Here is a 17697-nt window from a genome sequence, read left to right as displayed (position 1 = left end):
AAGACCCCCGGTGTGGCACCCCCGGTGCAGCTTCCAGTACTATGGGGGGCCCCAGTTTGGCTCCATGCAGCCCCAGGAGGGTTTGTGGGGACTCGGGGGGGGGGGGCCGGTTCAGCTCCATGCAGCCCTGGGGGGGTGAACAGGGACCAGGGGGACCCAGTTTGGCTCCATGCAGCCCCAGCAGGGTGTATGGGGACTGGGGGGGCTGGTTTAGCTCCATATAGCCCCGGGGGGTGAGTGGGGGGCTGGTTTGGCTCCATGCAGCCCTGGGGGGGTGAACAGGGACCAGGGGGGCCCAGTTTGGCTCCATGTAGCCCTGGGGGATGTGTGTGGGGGGGCCTGGTGGGTTCAGTTCGGCTCCATGCAGCCCTTTGGAGGTGAGAGGGGACCGGGGGGTCCCAACTGGCTTCATGCAGCCCCGGGGGGCTCAGTGGGGACTGGGGGGGCACTGATTTAGCTCCATATAGCCCCGGGGGGTGGGGTTGAGCAGGAACCAGGGGGGTCCCAATCTGCTCCACGCATCCCCGGGGGGGGTCTCAGTGGGATCCCGGGGTTCCCGTGCAGCCCCTGCCCCTCATCCAGCACCGTGCTGCCCCCACCACGAGCCCCCGCAGCCTCGGGTGCCCCCCGGGGGCGCAGCACCACGAGCCCCGGCCCCTTTGTTCGGGCGGCGAGGCGCGACCCCTTTGTTCCCCGACGGGCCCCGGGGGCACGGGGACGGGGAAGGGGACGGGGACCACGGGACGGAGCCGAGCGGGGGCTGCGGGAACGGGGCCGGGGCAGGGCCGGGCGGGCCGGGGCAGGAGCGGCGGCGGTGCCTGCGCGTCAGGCGGGCAGGAGGAGCCAGCGGGGCCACAAAGAACCGGGCGGCGGCGGCGGCGGCGGCGAGCGGCGGAACGGAGCAAAACGCAGCGGGGCCGGGCAGGTCGGCGGCGGGGCTGGGCAGGGGGGGAGGAAATCGGGGCGGGGGAGGCCCCTCTGTGTGTATATGGGGGGGTCCCGGGGGGGTCCGGCACGGCTCGGCACGGCCCGGCCCGGGGGGGCGGTGCGGCAGCGCGGCGCCGAGGCGCAATGCGGCGCAGCCCGGCCCGAGCGCGGGGCCGCCTGTTGGGGGGGGGGGATGGCGTGGGACCCCCCTTATCGCCGAGCTTGGAGCCCCCCCACTCTCCTTGCACGGTTCCGGGCCCCCCCAGGGCCAGGCGTGGCCCCGCAGCCCCGGGGGGAGCGGGGGAAGAGGGCGCCCCCCCCCCCCCAGCCACGAGGGCGCACGGTCCCGGCCCCTTCCGCCGCCCTCGGGTGCGCTCGCAGCGGGCGGTGGGCGGGGGTCCCGGGGGTCCTGGGGGTTTTGGGGATCTTGGGGGTTTTGGGGGGCGGTGGCAGCCCCGGTGTGGTGCTGGGGAGCCGCAGCCGCCCCTCTCTGTGCCCCCCAGGGTTGCGATGCGGGTGCCGTGAGCCGGGCAGCGCGCGCCCATGACGGACCTGGCCTCGCCCACGGGCGAGAACCCCTTCGCCTTCCCCGGCGGCGAGGAGGGCTTCGGGGACGAGAAGGCGCTGGTGATCCACAGCCAGGCGGAGGAGGAGGAGGCCGGGAAGGAGTTCAAGTGCATCCTGTGCGGGGAATGCTTCGGCCAGCAGCCCAGCCTCGCCCGGCACCAGAAGCACCACGCCGGCGAGCGCGCCTTCATCTGCGCCGAGTGCGGCAAGGCCTTCAGCCTCAAGCACAACCTCATCATCCACCAGCGCATCCACACCGGGGAGCGCCCCTACCAGTGCGGCGTCTGCCAGAAGAGCTTCAGCCTCAAGCAGAACCTGCTCACCCACCAGCGCATCCACAGCGGCGAGAAGCCCTTCTCCTGTGGGCGCTGCGGGAAGCGCTTCCGTGAGCAGCGCTTCCTCCTCAACCACCAGCGCACCCACGCCGAGGACCGGCCCGCTGCGGACGCCGAGGACGGGTCCGGCGCGGCCACCGCCGCCGCCAGCAGCCGCTCGCCGCGGCCGGAGCCGCATGAGGAGGCCAGCGGCCCCGGGGCAGCAAGCGGCCCCTTCGCCTGCGCCCGGTGCGGGAAGGGTTTCAGCTGCCGGAGCAGCCTGGCCACACACCAGCGCACCCACACCGGCGAGCGCCCCTTCGCCTGCCCCGACTGCGGCAAGAGCTTCAGCCAGAAGGGCTCCCTGAAGATCCACCAGCGCACCCACACGGGCGAGACCCCCTTCTCCTGCGCCCAGTGCGGCAAGAGCTTCGCCCAGAAGGTCAACCTCACCGCGCACCAGCGGAGCCACGGGGCAGAGAACGCCCACACGTGAGCCCCCCGCGCACCGGGACCCCCACCCACCGCTGCCTGCACCGCTCTCCTGCCCCACGGGGTTCTCCCCACCCTGTGGCCCCCCTCCGGGCACTGCCCTGCACCTGGGGGTGCTGCCTGGGGGGCTCAAAGCCATTAGTGGCCTCTCCAGGGGTTCAGGGTGCGTGCCCACCCCTCGGTGTGGGAAACCACTGGTGCACCCCTGCGGGGTGATCAGCCCCAGCTCTGTGTGGGCACCCCCAGGCGCCTGCTGCGCTCCTCCTGCTGGAGTTCCTCTCCTGACCATCACGAGGCTGCCTCCGGTGCCCTGCATCAGGCGCTCGCAGGCTGATCTGTGCCTGCTGGATGCCTGTTGCCCCCCAGGGCAGCAGGAGGAGCCAAGCGCTGAGGCCTGCCCTGGAAATGGTGGTGGTATTCCCTGTGGTGGTATTCCCTGAGGTGGTTTTCTCTGTGGGGCTTCCTCCCCGTCCATCCTCTGCAGCCTGGTCCCACAAGGGACACACCTCTGCAACCAGGGCCACAGGTGAAACCCCTGGGCCAGCGCGAGGAGGAGGAGCGGGGAGGTTTCCCCAGGGCAAAGCTCCCCCACTGCGCTCTCCCCATGCGCCCCTGAGCTCCCCACGCTCCCCGTGTCCCCCCCCCAGCCCAGGCTGGTGCTGCTGCTCGCAGGTAACACCTCCGTGTGCTTCTCGCCCAGGGAATGATGGCCACGAGCACCAGAGCAGAGCCGGATCTCGCCTCCTGTGCTCTGCGGGGAAGGAGCCGCGGCGCCGCGTGCTGCCCACCGCGCTGGGGAGAGGGGCTCCAAGAGGAGGCGGCGGCGGAGGCTCGTCCCGGCACTGCGCGGAGCCCCGAGTGGCGCAGAAATCAGGCAAAATAAAAATAAAATAAAAACGCAAAGCTCACGGGTGCAGACTGCTTCCCAAGGAGCAGCAGAGGCAGCTCCGGCCTGGAGGAGGGACCGAGGCGGGGGCTGCGGAGAGGCAGAGACCCCAGCCCGGGCAGCACGGAGGCCCCGGTGTGGAGCCCACAGCCGTGGTGGCGGAGCAGGCAGCCAGGAGAGGTGAGCCACAGCCAGGAGGGGAAATCTCTGCCCATGCCCTGCTCTGCCACCCCCAGGCACAAGCAGAGGAGCCCCGTGTTTGCCCAGCCCGCCCGTGGCACCGGAGAAGGGGAAGTGGCTGCGCCAGAGCCCTGCGGCACGTGGCACCGTGCAAACCCTGTGTCCCCTCTGAAACCACGGGGTTTGAGGGCTGATCCCGGGTGCTGCTGGGGGTCAGCGGCCACCCCTGCCTTCCGCAGGGTCCCCGTCTGTGCGCTCCAAACCGGGACAGTGCTTGGCAAGCTCTCTGGGGCGAGGCAGGACTCAGCACTGGTGGCTGAATCCAGGGTGGGTGCCCCTCTCCTGCACCAGAAAATCAGCTTTTTCTGCCGTCGCTTGCTGCTGCTGCTGCCCTTCGCACTGCGCCGCTCACCACCACGGGATGATGCTGGGCTTGCGAGCACCCCCTGCCCTCCTTCACGCCGTGCATCGGGGCAGAGCGAGCCTGCAGCTGCCGGGGGGGAGCTGACACCGTGCCCGGCCCCAGCTCCCAGTGACGGCACCGTCCTGGCTGCCACCGGCTCCCGAGGGAGCTGGATCCCCTCCTGCAGAGCCCCGCCGTGCCCCACTGCCCCCTGCTCCCCTCGCACAGGTCCAGCCGTGCCCGTGGCACCTCCTGCACCCCGCCACACACGGTGCAGCCCCCCCCCGGGCAGCCCTTTCCCCGCAGTGCCCCCACCCAGCCCGCTACCACGAGGAGGGTGCTGGGCACAGCCCCGGTGCCGGGGGGGTGCCGTGTTTTCTCGCCGTCCTGGCAAAAGGCAAAGCCCCCTGCGAAGAGCTGCACAAAGTGACCCCCCCTCCCCGTCCTCCGCCCACTCCCCCCTTCGCCACTCCGTGTGTGGAAATGCAGGTACCGCTGATGTGTATGAATTAAATGAATTGCGCTTGGAAAACACCGCGTCTCCATCTTGCTGGGAACCCCGGGGAGTTTTCGTGAGGGCTCGCCCGCGCCTTCCCAGAGCCCTCCAGAACGTCACTGCCTCTCCTGGCTGCTGCCCGGGGATGTTCACCAAGGACGGAGCTGCTCCAGGGGTGAGCGATGGCCCCACGTGTGCCGGGGACCCCCTTCCCAGCTCAGCCTTGCCCCTTGCAGGTGTCATCCCCATCCTGCCCTTACCCAGGCCAGCGGCTGTCGCTGCTGCAGGGCTCGGCCAGCCTCGGCACAGCGGTCAGCAGAGCGAGTGCTGCATCCCCAGCCGGCCCCTGCAGATCCTCCACTGCCCCAAAAAATGGATGGATGCTGAGGATGCTGGCCAGGAGCAGGGACACCCCAGCATGAGCCATATGTGGGCTTGGCACAGCAGCCAGCACCGCTCCAAGGGCTCATGCCGAGTGTCCTGCCGGGTGCGGTGCGCCCTGGGCTGTGCCAAGAGGTAGGAGCATGGGGATAACGTGACAGAGGGCTCCTGGCTCTGCTCCTGTGTCCCCTCCTCATGGCCTCCCCTTCTGGTTATGTGGCCGGGGGCAGGAGCGGATCCGAGGCAGCCACAAATCCCCGAGTGTAGGGGGGGAACGGGCTCACAGCCCCCCTCTGCTCCTCTGGTGCTCACCACGAGGCCTGGGTGTGCTGCTCAGCCCCACCACAGCCCCTCTCTCACTCCCCCTCCTCAAAGGGAAAGGGGGAAAATACAATGGAAAGGGCTCAGGGTTTGGGATAGGGACGGGGAGGTCACTCGATAATTATCATCACGGGCAAGACGGACTCAGCGTAGGGAGAGTAATGTCATTTATTGCCTATCACTACTGGAATAGAGCAGAGAGAAGCTACAAGCAGACTACAAACACCTTCCCCACACACACCCTCATCCCTCACCAAGCAGCACAGGGGTCTGGGGGCTGCGGTCAGTCCCTGAGGCTTCGTCCCCGCCGCTCCCTCACGGTCCCTCTGTGCCCCTGCTCCATGTGGGCTCCTCTCCACGGGCCGCAGCCTCCTCCAGGCCACAGCCACCTGCTCCACCGGGGGCTCCTCCACCCATTGGGGGGCTGCAGCGTGGAGATCTGCTCCGGGTGGGACCCCTGGCTCTTGTGCTTGTCCTTGGGTGTCCCCGGGCTTCAGAGGCTGAAGCCTTTGGGGTCCCTCTGGCCACGTTCCCGAGATGTCAGGAGCTCTCCTCCACCTCCCTGAGCTGCCGGCCAGAGGTTCCTGACACCCGGTGTCCCAGTGCCCCCCTGTCCCACTGTCCCAGTGTCCCCATTCCCAATGTCCCTGTGTCACAGGTCCCTGTGTCTCAGTGTCCCCAGGTCCCCAGGTCCCTGACACCTGGTGTAGTGATGTCCCCAGTCCCCAAGTCCCTATGTCACAGGTCCCTGTGCCCCAGTGTTCCCAGGTCCCCATGGCCCTGACACCCAGTGTCCCCATGTCCTTATATCCCTGGTCTCCATGTCCCTGTGTCACAGGTCCCGGTGTCTCAATGTCCCCAGGTCCCCATGTCCCTGACTCCCAGTGTCCTCGTGTCCCAGCATCCCCAGTCCCCATGTCCCTGTGTCACAGATCCCTGTGTCCTGATGCCCCCAGGTCCCCATGGCCCTGACACCCGGTGTCCCCATGTCCGTATATCCCTGGTCTCCATGTCCCTGTGTCACAGGTCCCTGTGTCCCAATGTCCCCATTCCCAATGTCCCTGTGTCACAGGTCCCGGTGTCTCAATGTCCCCAGGTCCCCATGTCCCTGACACCCGGTGTCCCCATGCCCCAATGTCTCCAGCCCCATATCCCTGTCACAGATCCCCGTGTCCCAGTGCCCCCAGTGCCCCCGGGGACACGCAGTGCCGCAGTGTCTCCGTGACCCCAGGTCCCAGCGCCGGTGTCCCCGACCCCCGGTGTCCCTGACCCCCGGTGCCCGGCTCCCGGTGCCGTTCCCCGCACCGACGCAGGAGGTCGCGGCTCCACTCCGGGAGCTCCGCGGCCGCTGCTGCGCACCCGGGCGCCGCTCCCGGTCCCGGCGGCTTTGGGGGACCGGCGGGTGCCGGAGCCAAGCAGGTCAGGGAACCGCCGGGGGACCGGGAGCGGGTGGCACCGGGGTCTGCGGGTTGGACTCCGGTCAGTGGGCGAACACGGGAACGGGACCGGGGCTGCACCGTGCGTCCCGGAGCGGTGCCCCCCGTGCTGGAGCACCCGTGGGCGACGCTGGACCCTGGTGGCAGCTGCCCCGTGGCTATGGCACGGCAGCTCTGGCCTAGGACCCCCCCAGAGTCCCCCAGCAGACACCATGCAGACCCCCCAGCAGCCAGGGGCAGCCCCGCGGGCATCCCGAGCTGGCCGGGCTGGGGACGTGAGGCCGAGAGGAAGAGGATGGGGAGGAAGAGTGGAAGAGTGCCCGAGCCCCTGCGGGGATGAGGAGGGGGGCGAGGAGGTGCCTGAAGCAGGAGCACGGGAGGTTCGCGGACAGACCGAAAGTAAAAGCGTCCCAGGAGGGGGCTGGGGAGCAGGAAGGGGACGTGAAGGAGGCGCGCAGCCCAAGCACAGCAGCAGATCCAGGGGAGCTGCGGGGCAGCGTGCCCACGGGTGATGGTGAGCAGACAGGCACACTGCGGTGCCACGGGGACTGCACAGCCACAGGGAACCGCAGAGCCATGGGCGGTGGGTGCCCGGGCACCCACAGGGGTCCGGACTTGCCGCCCTGTATGGACGGCCCCGAGCACAACGCGGTGCTCGAGTGTCTCGGTCCAAAGCACGAGCAGCGTGCTGGGGCTGTGGTACGCAGGGGCTGGAGGAGGGGGCTCCCTGCGTCCTGCGAGGGACCTGGGCTTAGCAGAGGGGCCGGGCAGGGGTTGAACACTGGTTTGTGCTGTGCCACAAAACGTCCCCAGCTCAGGAGACTGCGGCCTCACACACCACAGCCTGGGTGGAAAAGGGAGCCTCCGGCTGTGTTTGTACGAGCATCAGACCAAAACTCCTCTGGTAGGAGGCTGCACCTCATCGTCTCGTCAACCTCATGACCGCTGAGGTTTATTTCCAGGCCATGCGTTCCCTCATTTGCACAGACCGAGCTTTCCCAGTGCTTTTTGAGAGGTCACCGTGGGGCCGAGGGGAGGCAGCCCAGGAGCAGAGCCGGACCCTCGGTGTTTGCAGCTGGGGCTGGGTGTGCCCCGCAGAGCATGCAGCAAACCGCCCCCCACAGCTCAGTGCCCCCCACGAGTGTTTCTGGGCTGTCCTTGCAGAGCCCCCGCCCCGTGAACCTTGCGCCCAGCCCTGCTGCACTCAGCTCCCGCCCCCGCAGCCCCAAACTAAAAGCTGGGGCCGAGCACGGGCACCTCCTGCCCAGGGACACTGCTGCACCCGGAGCCGTGGGTAGGTTGCAGGGGCTTGGTGCTCACCGGGTTTGCTCCCCAGTGCGCTGCACGGCTCCAGAGTCACAGCTCAGCAGCGCAGAAACCGTGCAGCAGGTCCCTGGGGGGCTGCTTCTGAACGCAGGGATCGGGAGCAGCCGGCGTTGCTCACCTACAGGCGAATGGTGCATGGCTAAGCCTGCTGCTGGCTGGGCTGGCGCTGCAGGCTCGGCCTTCTCAAGGGCTTGGTCACAGCCTGCCAGCGCCCTTATCCCCCAAGCCCAGCGGGAAAGCCTTCACCCTGCACGTGTGTTTGCTCTCTGTCCCCCTGCAGCCTGTGACCCAGCTCTGGCATCACCCTTCCTGCACTGACACTGCGGCAGAGCACGATGGCGAGCGGCTCCTGGGAGGATCACGGTAAAGGTGCAAGGGCCGGGCACTGCCCTGCCCCAGAGCCCCCTCGCAGGGGGGATCGGTGTCCTCGTGCCACCGCAGGCACCGCGGGGACCGGGCTCTCCTGGCAATCTCCCTGCTGGGAGGTGTTTTGGGGACAGAGCATGCATGTGCCAAGCAGTGCCGTGCACGTGGAGAGGGGACAGGCATCCCTGGGGTGTCACGGGTATCCCTGGGGTGTCACGGGTATCCCTGGGGAGGTAAGAGAATCCCCGGGGTGGCACAGGCAGCTCTGTGCCCCTGTGCCGGGCTGTTTCCATGCATGCCCCACCCCAGGCAGTGCTTTACACACTGCTGCTCTCTCACTGAGCCTTTCCCCTCACCGATTCCAGCAGGCCAGGGGACCCAGGAGCACATGGAGCTGCGCCTGCTACTCGTCGGGAAGACCGGTGCAGGGAAAAGCGCAACGGGGAACACCATCCTGGGGCGGGCGGCCTTCGAGTCACGCCTGGCGCCAAATTCGGTAACACAGACATGTGCCCGGGAGAGCCGGCTCTGGCGGGGCCGCAGGGTGGTGGTCACCGACACCCCCGGCATGTTTGACTCACCGGAGCACAGCGCCCGGTCCTGCTACGAGCTTGCCCGCTGCCTGCTGCTGTCGGCGCCGGGGCCGCACGTGCTGGTGCTGGTGACCCAGCTGGGCCGCTTCACGCAGGAGGAGGAGGAGGCCGCCCGGCAAGTGTGGCGGGTGCTGGGGCACAAGGCTGCGAGGCACACCATCGTCCTCTTCACCCGCAAAGAGGACCTGAGGGGTGGCTCCCTGCAGCACTACGTGGCCAGAAGCACCACCCTGCAGGCGCTGCTGCAGGCCTGCGGGGGACGGTGCTGCGCCTTCAGCAACCGGGCGGCCGGCGCCGAGCGCGAAGCCCAGGTCGAGGAGCTGATGGTGCTGGTGCAGCGGGTGCTGGAGGAGAACCAGAACACCCATTACACGAGCGAGCTCTACTCCCAGGCCACGCGGCTCCTCAGCCGCAGCGACGTGGATTTCGAAGAGAAGTGCAAGCGCCTCGCGAAGCAAGTGGAGCAGCAGCTGAAGGCCAACAAGGAGACGGCGTCCCGGCGTTGCTCAGACGGTGTGTGCAGGGGCTGTGGTCCATGCTATACATGTGCCTGTGCTGCTGCTGCCGCTTCATCGTGGCAGTTCTGTCCTCAACCTGCCACTTCATCGTGGCAGCAGTCCGGCGCATTGCGCGCTTTCTGCGGCAGGCGTTCCTCGGTGGTTGGAGGGCAGTTGTCCGGCTGTACAACCGCTTCTTTCACTAGAAGCAAGAGTAGAACTAGAATACACTGTGCTGTACTACTTCTCTCATGTAATTGCACTGTGTTGCTTAACAACATGGCAAGCAGCTGATTCCCCCTCTAACAGCACCGCAGTCCCTGGTCCCTATGGGCTGTGCCTCTCGGCACAAAACTGCAGCACAAAGCTTGTGGCTGCTGAGCGGTTTCTGCTGTGTCTCCAGCTCGATGCCAGGGATGTGCCCAGGGCATTGCAGGGACGGCTGCGGACCTGGGGACACGCAGAGGGGACCCATCCCTGAGCAGCTCTGGTGGCAGCAGGTTGAGGACAGAACTGGTCACATTCCCCTCACTGCCATGGGCTGAGATCACCTCATGTCCCCGCAGGCTGGCATGGGATGTGGGGAGCCACCTTGGCCTGGCACGGGGGTGGAGGGGTGAAGGACAAGGGGCACAGGGTGATGGGCCAGATGCCAGCTGGCCCAGGAGGGACACCGAGGGACCCTGTCAGGGACACCAAGGGACTGAGCCCTTCTTCCTGCTGCCCCTCAGGTGCTGCTGCTGTTTCTCAGGGGATCGAGGCCACATGCGCAGGTTGCAGGAGATCCACGTCACTGAGGTAGGACCCCGGGCAAAGAGCATCCTAGGGACAGGTGGGACAGGTTGGTCACACGTACGTGACAGCAGAAATAGCCCTGGTGGCAGCAGTTCTGAGCATCTGAAACCACCAGGAGCTTTGACAGGGAAGTGCCGTGACACAGGATGAGATGCCGTCCCACTGGAGGTGCCCTGACCCCAGGCTCATGTGCTGTGGAGCTGCACACAGGCACAGGCTCCATTTCTCATGCGCACCTCCCTGCCTTCAGGAACACGGGCTGCCCTGCGCTTCGGTGCAGTTTCATGCTTTGCTGTGATCACTGACCCATGGCGGGGAGCCCCCGGGGGTGTGGGGGCAGGGGTCGGAGCTGTCACTGCCAGCTCTGCAGGTGCCTGCGGAGCCAGGGAGCACCATGAGTGTGGGGAGAAAGAAGTATTTTTTCTCGCCATTCCTGCCCACCCCGTCCTCACCAGGCTGAATGTCCCTGCCTTCCCCCTGCTCCCAGTTCAAGGTTCCCCTCACCAGCGTTGAGGCTCGTGTGCTACAATGAGGAAGAGGAACACTTGGAAACGTTTCCTGAGCGCTGGCAGAGCAGGGTCCCCTCCTGCAGGCACAAAGGGGTGCGAGGGTGGGAGTCCCGTGCAATCCCACAGCAAGGGCCGTGGCTCAGGGATGGGACCCGCACCATGGAGGCACCTGATGTCCCCTGCATGGTCGCAGCCCCCATCCAGCAGGGTGAGGGAGGGGATTGTCCCCCTGTGCCCCGCTCTCGTGAGACCCCCCGGGCACTGCCTTCGCTGTGGGGTCCCAGCATTGGGACGTGGAGCTGCTGGGGCGAGTCCAGAGGAGGCCACGGGGATGCTCGGAGGCTGGAGCAGCTCTGCTGTGAGGAGAGGCCAAGGGGTTGGGGTTGCTCAGCCTGGAGAGGAGAAGGCCCAGGGGAGACCTCACAGCGGCCTTCAGGGCCTGCAGGGGGTGCAGGAGGTCTCGGGAGGCACTCTTGGGCGGCAGGGTGTAGGGATAGGATAGCCCTGAGCGGTGAGCAGGGTCCGTAACAGCCCCTGACTATGATGCAGGTGGCAGCTGCCTCATCTCCTGCCCCTGCTCTGGGTGCTCCCTGGAGCGATTGCACCAAGAGAAACTGGTTCAAAATTAAACACTGAAACCTAAATTTTGAGATCCCTTCCAACCCAAACCATTGTAGGATTCATTCTGTGATTCATCTGGCCAGAAGTGCCATGCTGCCAGGTGCATTCTGTGTCTCATGCCTGGACACTGGTGTTCTGTTTTGGGTCAGGATGGCGGTACATACATGAACACAGAGCCCTCTACCTCCTCCACCAGGTTTTCTGGTTACTTCTTTTCTGGTAGGGCTTACACGGATTGTGGTGATCTCCCCACCTGGGGATGTTTTTGCAGCATCGTCCAGTTACGATGGAGGGGGTGGAAATGTCTGCACCATAGGAATATCAAAAGGGTGAAAAAGTTCTCCGACCTGCCTTAAAGTGTCTAGGAAGAAATTGACTCATTTAAGTTACAATCAAGCTTTTAAATATATTTCCCCCTAAGCGTGCCATATGAACCTTTCACATACTTTCTAATTACTGAAGCCATTCTTAATTTTATGCTTGTTTCGTGGACAGAACAGTCTTCTTGGGTGCGTTAAAATGTAGTACTTGTCCCTGCTTTTTGTTTTAGATGTGGTTTGTTCTACATGCCGGTTCTGTTGTGGGATTTCCCAGCTGACACGGGTTCTAGTTGTTTCATTGCACATCTGTTTCTTACCATGATGCCGAGCCCCGGAGGCTCAAACGGAGGCTGGTTGGTGCAACCCAGGGCTCGGCAGGGCACGAGCATCTCTCAGCTCAAATGAAGGGCGCAGGTACCCATGGGTCTGGGTGGATTGTCTGCCTGGGCTGGGGCTGCCACGTGTGGTTAGGTGATAAAAGCATCGTTCTCGTGCTGGCAAGGAACAGAAAGCAGAGAGCTGAGGACACGGTCAGGGGCGAGACGTGAACTGTATTGCACCTGGCCCAAGCGCTGTGACCTGAGGAGGTAAGAGGCAAGCACAGCAGCCGCTGCTGGAGCCATGCGAAGTGAGCGGTCTGTGCACCGGGTGGCTCTGTAGGGTCTCGGTATTTGGGGGTACTTTAGGAACTGCTAAGCCTGAGCAAGCTGGCAGGGAGGCAGAGGAAAGAGAGCCGAGAAGTGCTGTGGCTTTGCTGTGGATGGGGTAATTCCTCCAGTAATGACTGAATTATTTAGTGACGTGATTTTAGTTTACTTTGAGTAGTGTATAGTCTGTGCTTAGTTTTGGAGCAGTTTATCTTGCTGAAATCACTTGAGGCAGAGTCCAGAGCTCAAACAGGGGCAGGAGACGTGACAGCTGGCACCCATAGCACGATCAGTGGCAGGGACGGACCCCGCACAGCGCTCAGGCTCAGGGCTGGAGGTTCAGGTGCGGGACGAGGGCACTGAACTGACGGCGATTCTGGGGGGAGGCTCCTGCTCCAGTTGGTGGCCTCTGGAGAGCTCGCAGGTTTCCCAAAGCACTGCAAGGGTTGCCAGTGACCGAGCTGAGTTCCCCTGCCAGCTCCTCGTTCCCCAAGGCATCGGGATCCCCTCCCAAGTTGGCCACAAGCAGCTGAGGAGGAGCAGCCCTTGCCCTGTGCGTTTACCCTCGGCTGTACAACCACTTCCTGCATGCACACACAGCAGGCAGCACGCACACACCAGGTGTGTTAGTGACCTGACAGCCTGGTGATCATCATTGGCCTTGTTACTGCTGTGGGGGGAGCACGGGAGACTTTGGCAAACCTCGCTCAAAATCCCTTATTCTTCTTTCAGGCTTCCCCTCGGAGTGGGCTCAAATTTGGCAGACACTCAGATGAAAGGTGAGCTCCTTACCCACTGCACGCAGCAGCCAGAGCCTGGAGGAGCTTAGAGTCCCATGGTCACAGAGCCACAGAGTGGCCGCCCCCAGCCCCATCCAGCCTGGCCTTGGGCACTGCCAGGGATGGGGCACCCGCAGCTCCTGGGGGCAGCCTGCGCCAGGCCTCACCGCCCTCATAGTAAAGAATTTCTGCCTCGAATCTAACCCAAACCCACCCTCTTCTACCTTAAAGCCGTCACCCCGTGTCCTATCCCTACACCCCCTGCCCAAGAGTCCCTCCCAGCCCTCCTGCAGCCCCTGCAGGCACTGAGGGCCGCTGTGAGGTCTCCCCACAGCAGAATTTCACAGAATTTCTGGGTTGGAAGAGACCTCAAGATCATCGAATCCAACCTGTGACCTAACACTAACAGTCCCCACTAACCCATATCCCTAAGCTCTACATCTAAACGTCTTTTAAAGACTTCCAGGGATGGTGACTCCACCACTTCCCTGGGCAGCCTGTTCCAATGTCTAACAACCCTTTCGGTAAAGAAGTTCTTCCTAACATCCAACCTAAAACTCCCCTGGTGCAAACAGCCTTCTCCTTTAGCAGCCTCCTCATTCAGTCAGCCGGGCGCAGTGCTGCTGAGGGTGAGGCTGGGTTTGCGTCCTCGTGCAGCCTCACGCACGCTTGTGCACGCGGTGCACGGGCCCTCTGGGGAGGCCACGGGCTCGAGGATTTCCCGAGGCTGCCTCTCCTCTTCCCACTCCTTAGGCTGTGCTGTGCCAGGCTCAGGGCACATGGGGCAGCAGCCGTTGGTTACAGCCGGAGGCACAGCGCAGGGTGCAAAGTCCTGCCCCAAAACCTCGCTATCTGTGTGCCTGAGCCAGCTCTAGCCCTGCTGGGGCCGTGCAGGGCAGGCTGAGGTCCTGCGGTGATCCAGCACAGAATCCAGAGGGTGTTTCTGGCTCAGAACATGACTTCTTGTAAAGGGAGTGCTTCAGCCCGGCCGTTTGAGCACTCTGTGCATTCCTGCACTGCTGGAGAGCTGCAGCATGCACTTCTGCTTTCTCTTTCTGCCTTTGGAAGAGGTCTGGGTGCTGGCCCTCTGAGGCAGCCTTATCCAGACTCCCCTGGGGTCCCTCTTGTTGCTCCTGATGGTCCCTGGGGACCGCTGCTGGGGCCGCTAACCCTAATTCCTGTGTTTTTGCAGTAAAAACCCTTTCCTTCTCACCCCTGGGAGCGTGGCCTGCAGGGGATGTCCCGGCACCACAGGGCTGTGAGGTTCAGACACGTGTCTCTGGTTGTTCCCCCAGGACGCAGGCTGAACATCCTGCTCGTGGGCAAAACTGGAAGTGGGAAGAGTGCGACAGGGAACTCCATCCTTGGGAAGAAAGCATTTGAATCTCTGGTGTCACCAGATTCAGTGACCAAGAACTACAGTGCAGACACTGCCTCATTCCGTGGAAGAGAAATTGCCGTTATTGACACTCCTGGCCTTTTTGACACCCAGAGAGCCAATAAGGAAACAGCTGAACTGATTGGAAATGCTCTTCGTCACTTCTATGGAGGGGTGCATGCTATCATCCTGGTGATGCAACTGGCCCACATCGGTACAGAAGAGGTGGAAGTGGCTGAGTGGGTGACAAAGACTTTCCATACTGAGGCACAGAAGTACATGATCCTGTTATTCACCCGAGCAGAAGAATTTGGGAGTCCAGATGATATCCATGATTTCGTGGAAAGTAACACACACCTCAGTGGGATTGCAGAAAAATGTGAAAATAGGTACATTGCTTTCAGCAACATAGCAGCAGAGCAGAGAAGGAAACAGCAGGTTGCAGACCTCATTAAAATGATTGATGCGATGGTAGAGAAGAACAAAGATGCTCCGTGTTATACGCGAGAAATGCTGGAGGAACATACACGGACGTTTTTTGGAAAGCATTGTCCTATACTCTAGCCAACAAGGCTTTGGTCAGACGGGCGATGTTTCCTCTCTTGTGCCTTTCCTGCCGTGCTCTGAAGATCACTCTCTCCTTCCTCTCTTGACGTTTCCTCCTGTCCCGTCAGTGACCTACCTTTTCCCCTGGCCCGTGCCATTGCTCTCCTGACAGGCTGCGAGAGTGCAATGGGTGTCTGGCAACGTGTCATTCTCCTCTGCTGCTCTGTTGTGCTGGGAAGCCGGAGACCTTGGCTGGGTGGCAGAGAGCTGCACTGCCCTGCTGGCAGCACCACTGCGCTGACTCTCTCCTCCCTGGTCTGAAGACACGGCAAGCTGAAAGCAACGGGAACATCAGGGCTGTGAGATGTGCCCCCTTAGAGCACAGGTCAGCCTGGAGCGCTGCTTCCGAGATCAAAGCCTCTTGTTGTCCCCGTGGCAGCCAGGGCTCTAGGAACTTCTCCGGGCTTTGGGAGGGTTCGTGGTGCCAGCCTTGGTCTCTCTGCAGTGGGATGCTGCTGGTGTCACTGGCTGTGCTGCCCCTGCCTTCGCTGGGCAATGCGAGTAATTGTATGTGATGGCTGGGTCTAAAGAAAGTCATCTAATAAATGCTAATCTGATGCTCATCTAATAAATGCTAATAAATGCTAATAAACACTAATAAATGCCCATAAATGCTGAGCCTTGCTGTGTGGAGAGGCGCCCTTCAGTGCACTGTGACCCGCAGTGCTGAAACAGCCGTTAGGGAGGGTGGAGAATGGTCCAGGTGCATTCAGGATCAGGCCCAAGCTGCAGCTCCCCCCAGGCTGGGGTTTGGTGGTGGCCATGAGCTGTGCAAGGGCGTGAGGTCTCACTGCTTGCCAGGCGAGTGCAGCAGGCAGGGGAAGCTCTGTGGCCATACCTGAGCGTGGGGCTGGGGGAGTGCTCGGGGGGGCTGCCTGACTCACCCCAGGTTCTTCTCCCACCCAGAAAGGCTGCGGAAAGCAGCCTAGGAGGGGGGAGGAATCCCAGAACGCCAGGCTGACCTCTTTCTCAAGCGATCACAGTGAGAGAAACTGCTTCAGAGCTAAACACAGACCGTGCATCTCTGCAATTAAATAACTCTGAGGTCGAATTGTTACTGGAGGAAATACCAGAGTTAGTGTAATAGCTGCTTTGTAGGTAGCGCTGTATGGGTATCCGTGTATGTAAATGTATCAGTAACCTCCAGTGGCATAAGCAGTATCATTGCTATCCTAAAACCATTCCAGTGTGTCCTGAAGGCATCCAGTGCTGACTCCTGGCTGTCCCCATCCCTTGCATGACAAGAGGAATCACAGAATCCCAGAACCATCTAGATTGGAAGAGCCCTCCAGGATCACCCAGTCCATCCTCTGACCTACCACTAACCAGTCCTCCACTAAACCATATCACTGAGCTCTAAATCTAAACGTCTGCTAAAGACCTCCAGGGATGGTGACTCCACCACTTCCCTGGGCAGCCCATCCCAATGCCTCACAACCCTCTCCGTAATGAAATTCTTCCTAATAAATAACCTAAACCTCCCCTGGCGCAACTTTAGCCCGTTCCCCCTCATCCTGTCACCAGGCACATGGGAGAACAGACCAACCCTCACCTCGCTACAGCCTCCTTTAAGGAACTTGTAGAGAGCAATAAGGTCGCCCCCGAGCCTCCTCCTATCCAGGCTGAGCAACCCCAGCTCCCTCAGCCGCTCCTCAAAGGGAAGGGGCAGAAGAAGTGTGTTGGAGGGGTTGGGGGCTGTGTGCCACAAACTGCTGGAGACTCTGAGGGCCCCAGCACATTTCCTGGGGGCACAGAATACTTCTGCTGACCTGGAAGAAGGCTTGAAATGCAAGCAGCCCTGTAAGAATTCTGCACCGCTTGCTTAGAATGGCAAGAAAATGAGCATTTAACCTGAGGATTACGGCAAAATGCAGGCCCTGTGTGCACCTCCACCCGGGGCGTGTCTGTTGCTGTGTTAAGAGCAGCAGCAGTGGTGTGGGTAGGGGGGGTCGCCACAAGAACAAGCCAAGGCTGGGCCTGCTCCCCTCCTCTGCCACACTTCTCATTTCCAGCCAATTTTTGCATTCAAACACTGGAGCACAGGCAAGGGGGCCCGGGGAAGCACGCTGGGTTAGAAGCAGAGCAGCACTGCAAGGCTCATGCTGAAATGCAGACAGCGAAGTGGACAACTAACCCCACAGTCACACCTCCAGAGCTGCACGGGATCGAAACCAAGATCTGGGCTGGTGCATGGGTATTCGTAGGCTGCCGAGTGTCCGTGCCAGGAGGCTGAGTGCTCTCCTGTGCCTGCACCAGTGCTGGGCACAGTGGTGCCAGCAGCCACAGCCTTTGTCTCTGGGAATGCTGCTGCAGCAGCGCAGTGTCGCAGCAGGGGGGTCTGGACAGGTGGGGGCTGCTATTGGGATCCACGGGGTTCTCCGTGTCCTTTGCCAGGCCCTGCCGGGTGTCCCCATGGGAGGAGCTTGTGCTGCCTGCGCCTTGTATGCCCCCTAATGCCACGAGGGCCATGCTCCAGGCTGCCAGTGCCAACGCCGCCACCACCACCACCACCGGCAATGCTGCTGCCACTTCGTGGTGGCTGCGAGGGTTCCACGGGGACACTGCCTCTGCTGCAGCGTGGCCACGCTGGTGAGGCCAGCATGGAAGCTGCTTGAAGACATGGGTTGGTGGCGAAACTCTGTGCCGCCGGGAGGGTTTCGAGGTGGCCCAGGGCACACGTGTGCCTGGGTGCTGCAGGAGCCTCACGGGGAGGGTGCTGCTTTCTCCTGCAGCCACCCAGGGACCTGGTGTAGAGGCCATCCCTTTAAAAGATCGAAACCCAAAACCTTTTTCATGGTGATTTGCAAAGTGATTAACTGGTAAGTGCTTCACATCCGTGAGTTGTACATTAACTTGG

General features: G+C 62.8%; 2 protein-coding genes across 9 annotated transcripts; both read left to right on the top strand.

Moving 5' to 3' along the window:
* Positions 1–761: 761 nt before the first annotated feature.
* On the top strand, positions 762–3208 carry LOC119715850 (uncharacterized). The gene is made up of 3 exons (XM_038174482.2): positions 762–925; positions 1431–2300; positions 3001–3208. The coding sequence occupies exons 2-3, from the start codon at positions 1471–1473 to the stop codon at positions 3005–3007; spliced, it is 837 nt and encodes a 278-aa protein (XP_038030410.2). The 5' UTR covers positions 762–925; positions 1431–1470; the 3' UTR covers positions 3008–3208.
* Positions 3209–6224: 3016 nt separating this feature from the next.
* Positions 6225–15889, top strand: LOC119715844 (GTPase IMAP family member 8-like). Of its 8 annotated transcripts, none has more exons than XM_072034086.1 (6): positions 6225–6386; positions 8010–8092; positions 8461–9201; positions 9917–9983; positions 12810–12856; positions 14152–15889. In XM_072034086.1, the coding sequence occupies exons 2-6, from the start codon at positions 8065–8067 to the stop codon at positions 14796–14798; spliced, it is 1530 nt and encodes a 509-aa protein (XP_071890187.1). In that variant the 5' UTR covers positions 6225–6386; positions 8010–8064; the 3' UTR covers positions 14799–15889. The 8 variants fall into 8 exon arrangements, with proteins under 8 accessions (XP_071890187.1, XP_071890191.1, XP_071890188.1 ...); XM_072034090.1 differs by having other exon boundaries at positions 6231–6386; positions 8464–9201; XM_072034087.1 differs by having other exon boundaries at positions 6303–6446.
* The last annotated feature ends 1808 nt before the right edge of the window (positions 15890–17697 follow it).

Source organism: Anas platyrhynchos, chromosome 2 (genome assembly GCF_047663525.1).
Source record: "Anas platyrhynchos isolate ZD024472 breed Pekin duck chromosome 2, IASCAAS_PekinDuck_T2T, whole genome shotgun sequence".
Lineage (NCBI taxonomy): Eukaryota > Metazoa > Chordata > Aves > Anseriformes > Anatidae > Anas > Anas platyrhynchos.
Note: the sequence above shows the minus strand (reverse complement) of the source record. Positions and strands in the feature narration are given on the sequence as shown.

Bases quoted from the DNA above. Each gene is read 5' to 3' on its own strand.
- LOC119715844 (XM_072034086.1), top strand. From the start codon at position 8,065: ATGGCGAGCGGCTCCTGGGAGGATCACG. The intron at 8,093-8,460 runs GTAAAGGTGCAA...CACCGATTCCAG, and splicing joins CGGCTCCTGGGAGGATCACG to CAGGCCAGGGGACCCAGGAG. The intron at 12,857-14,151 runs GTGAGCTCCTTA...TTGTTCCCCCAG, and splicing joins GGCAGACACTCAGATGAAAG to GACGCAGGCTGAACATCCTG.
- LOC119715850 (XM_038174482.2), top strand. From the start codon at position 1,471: ATGACGGACCTGGCCTCGCCCACGGGCGAGAACCCCTTCGCCTTCCCC.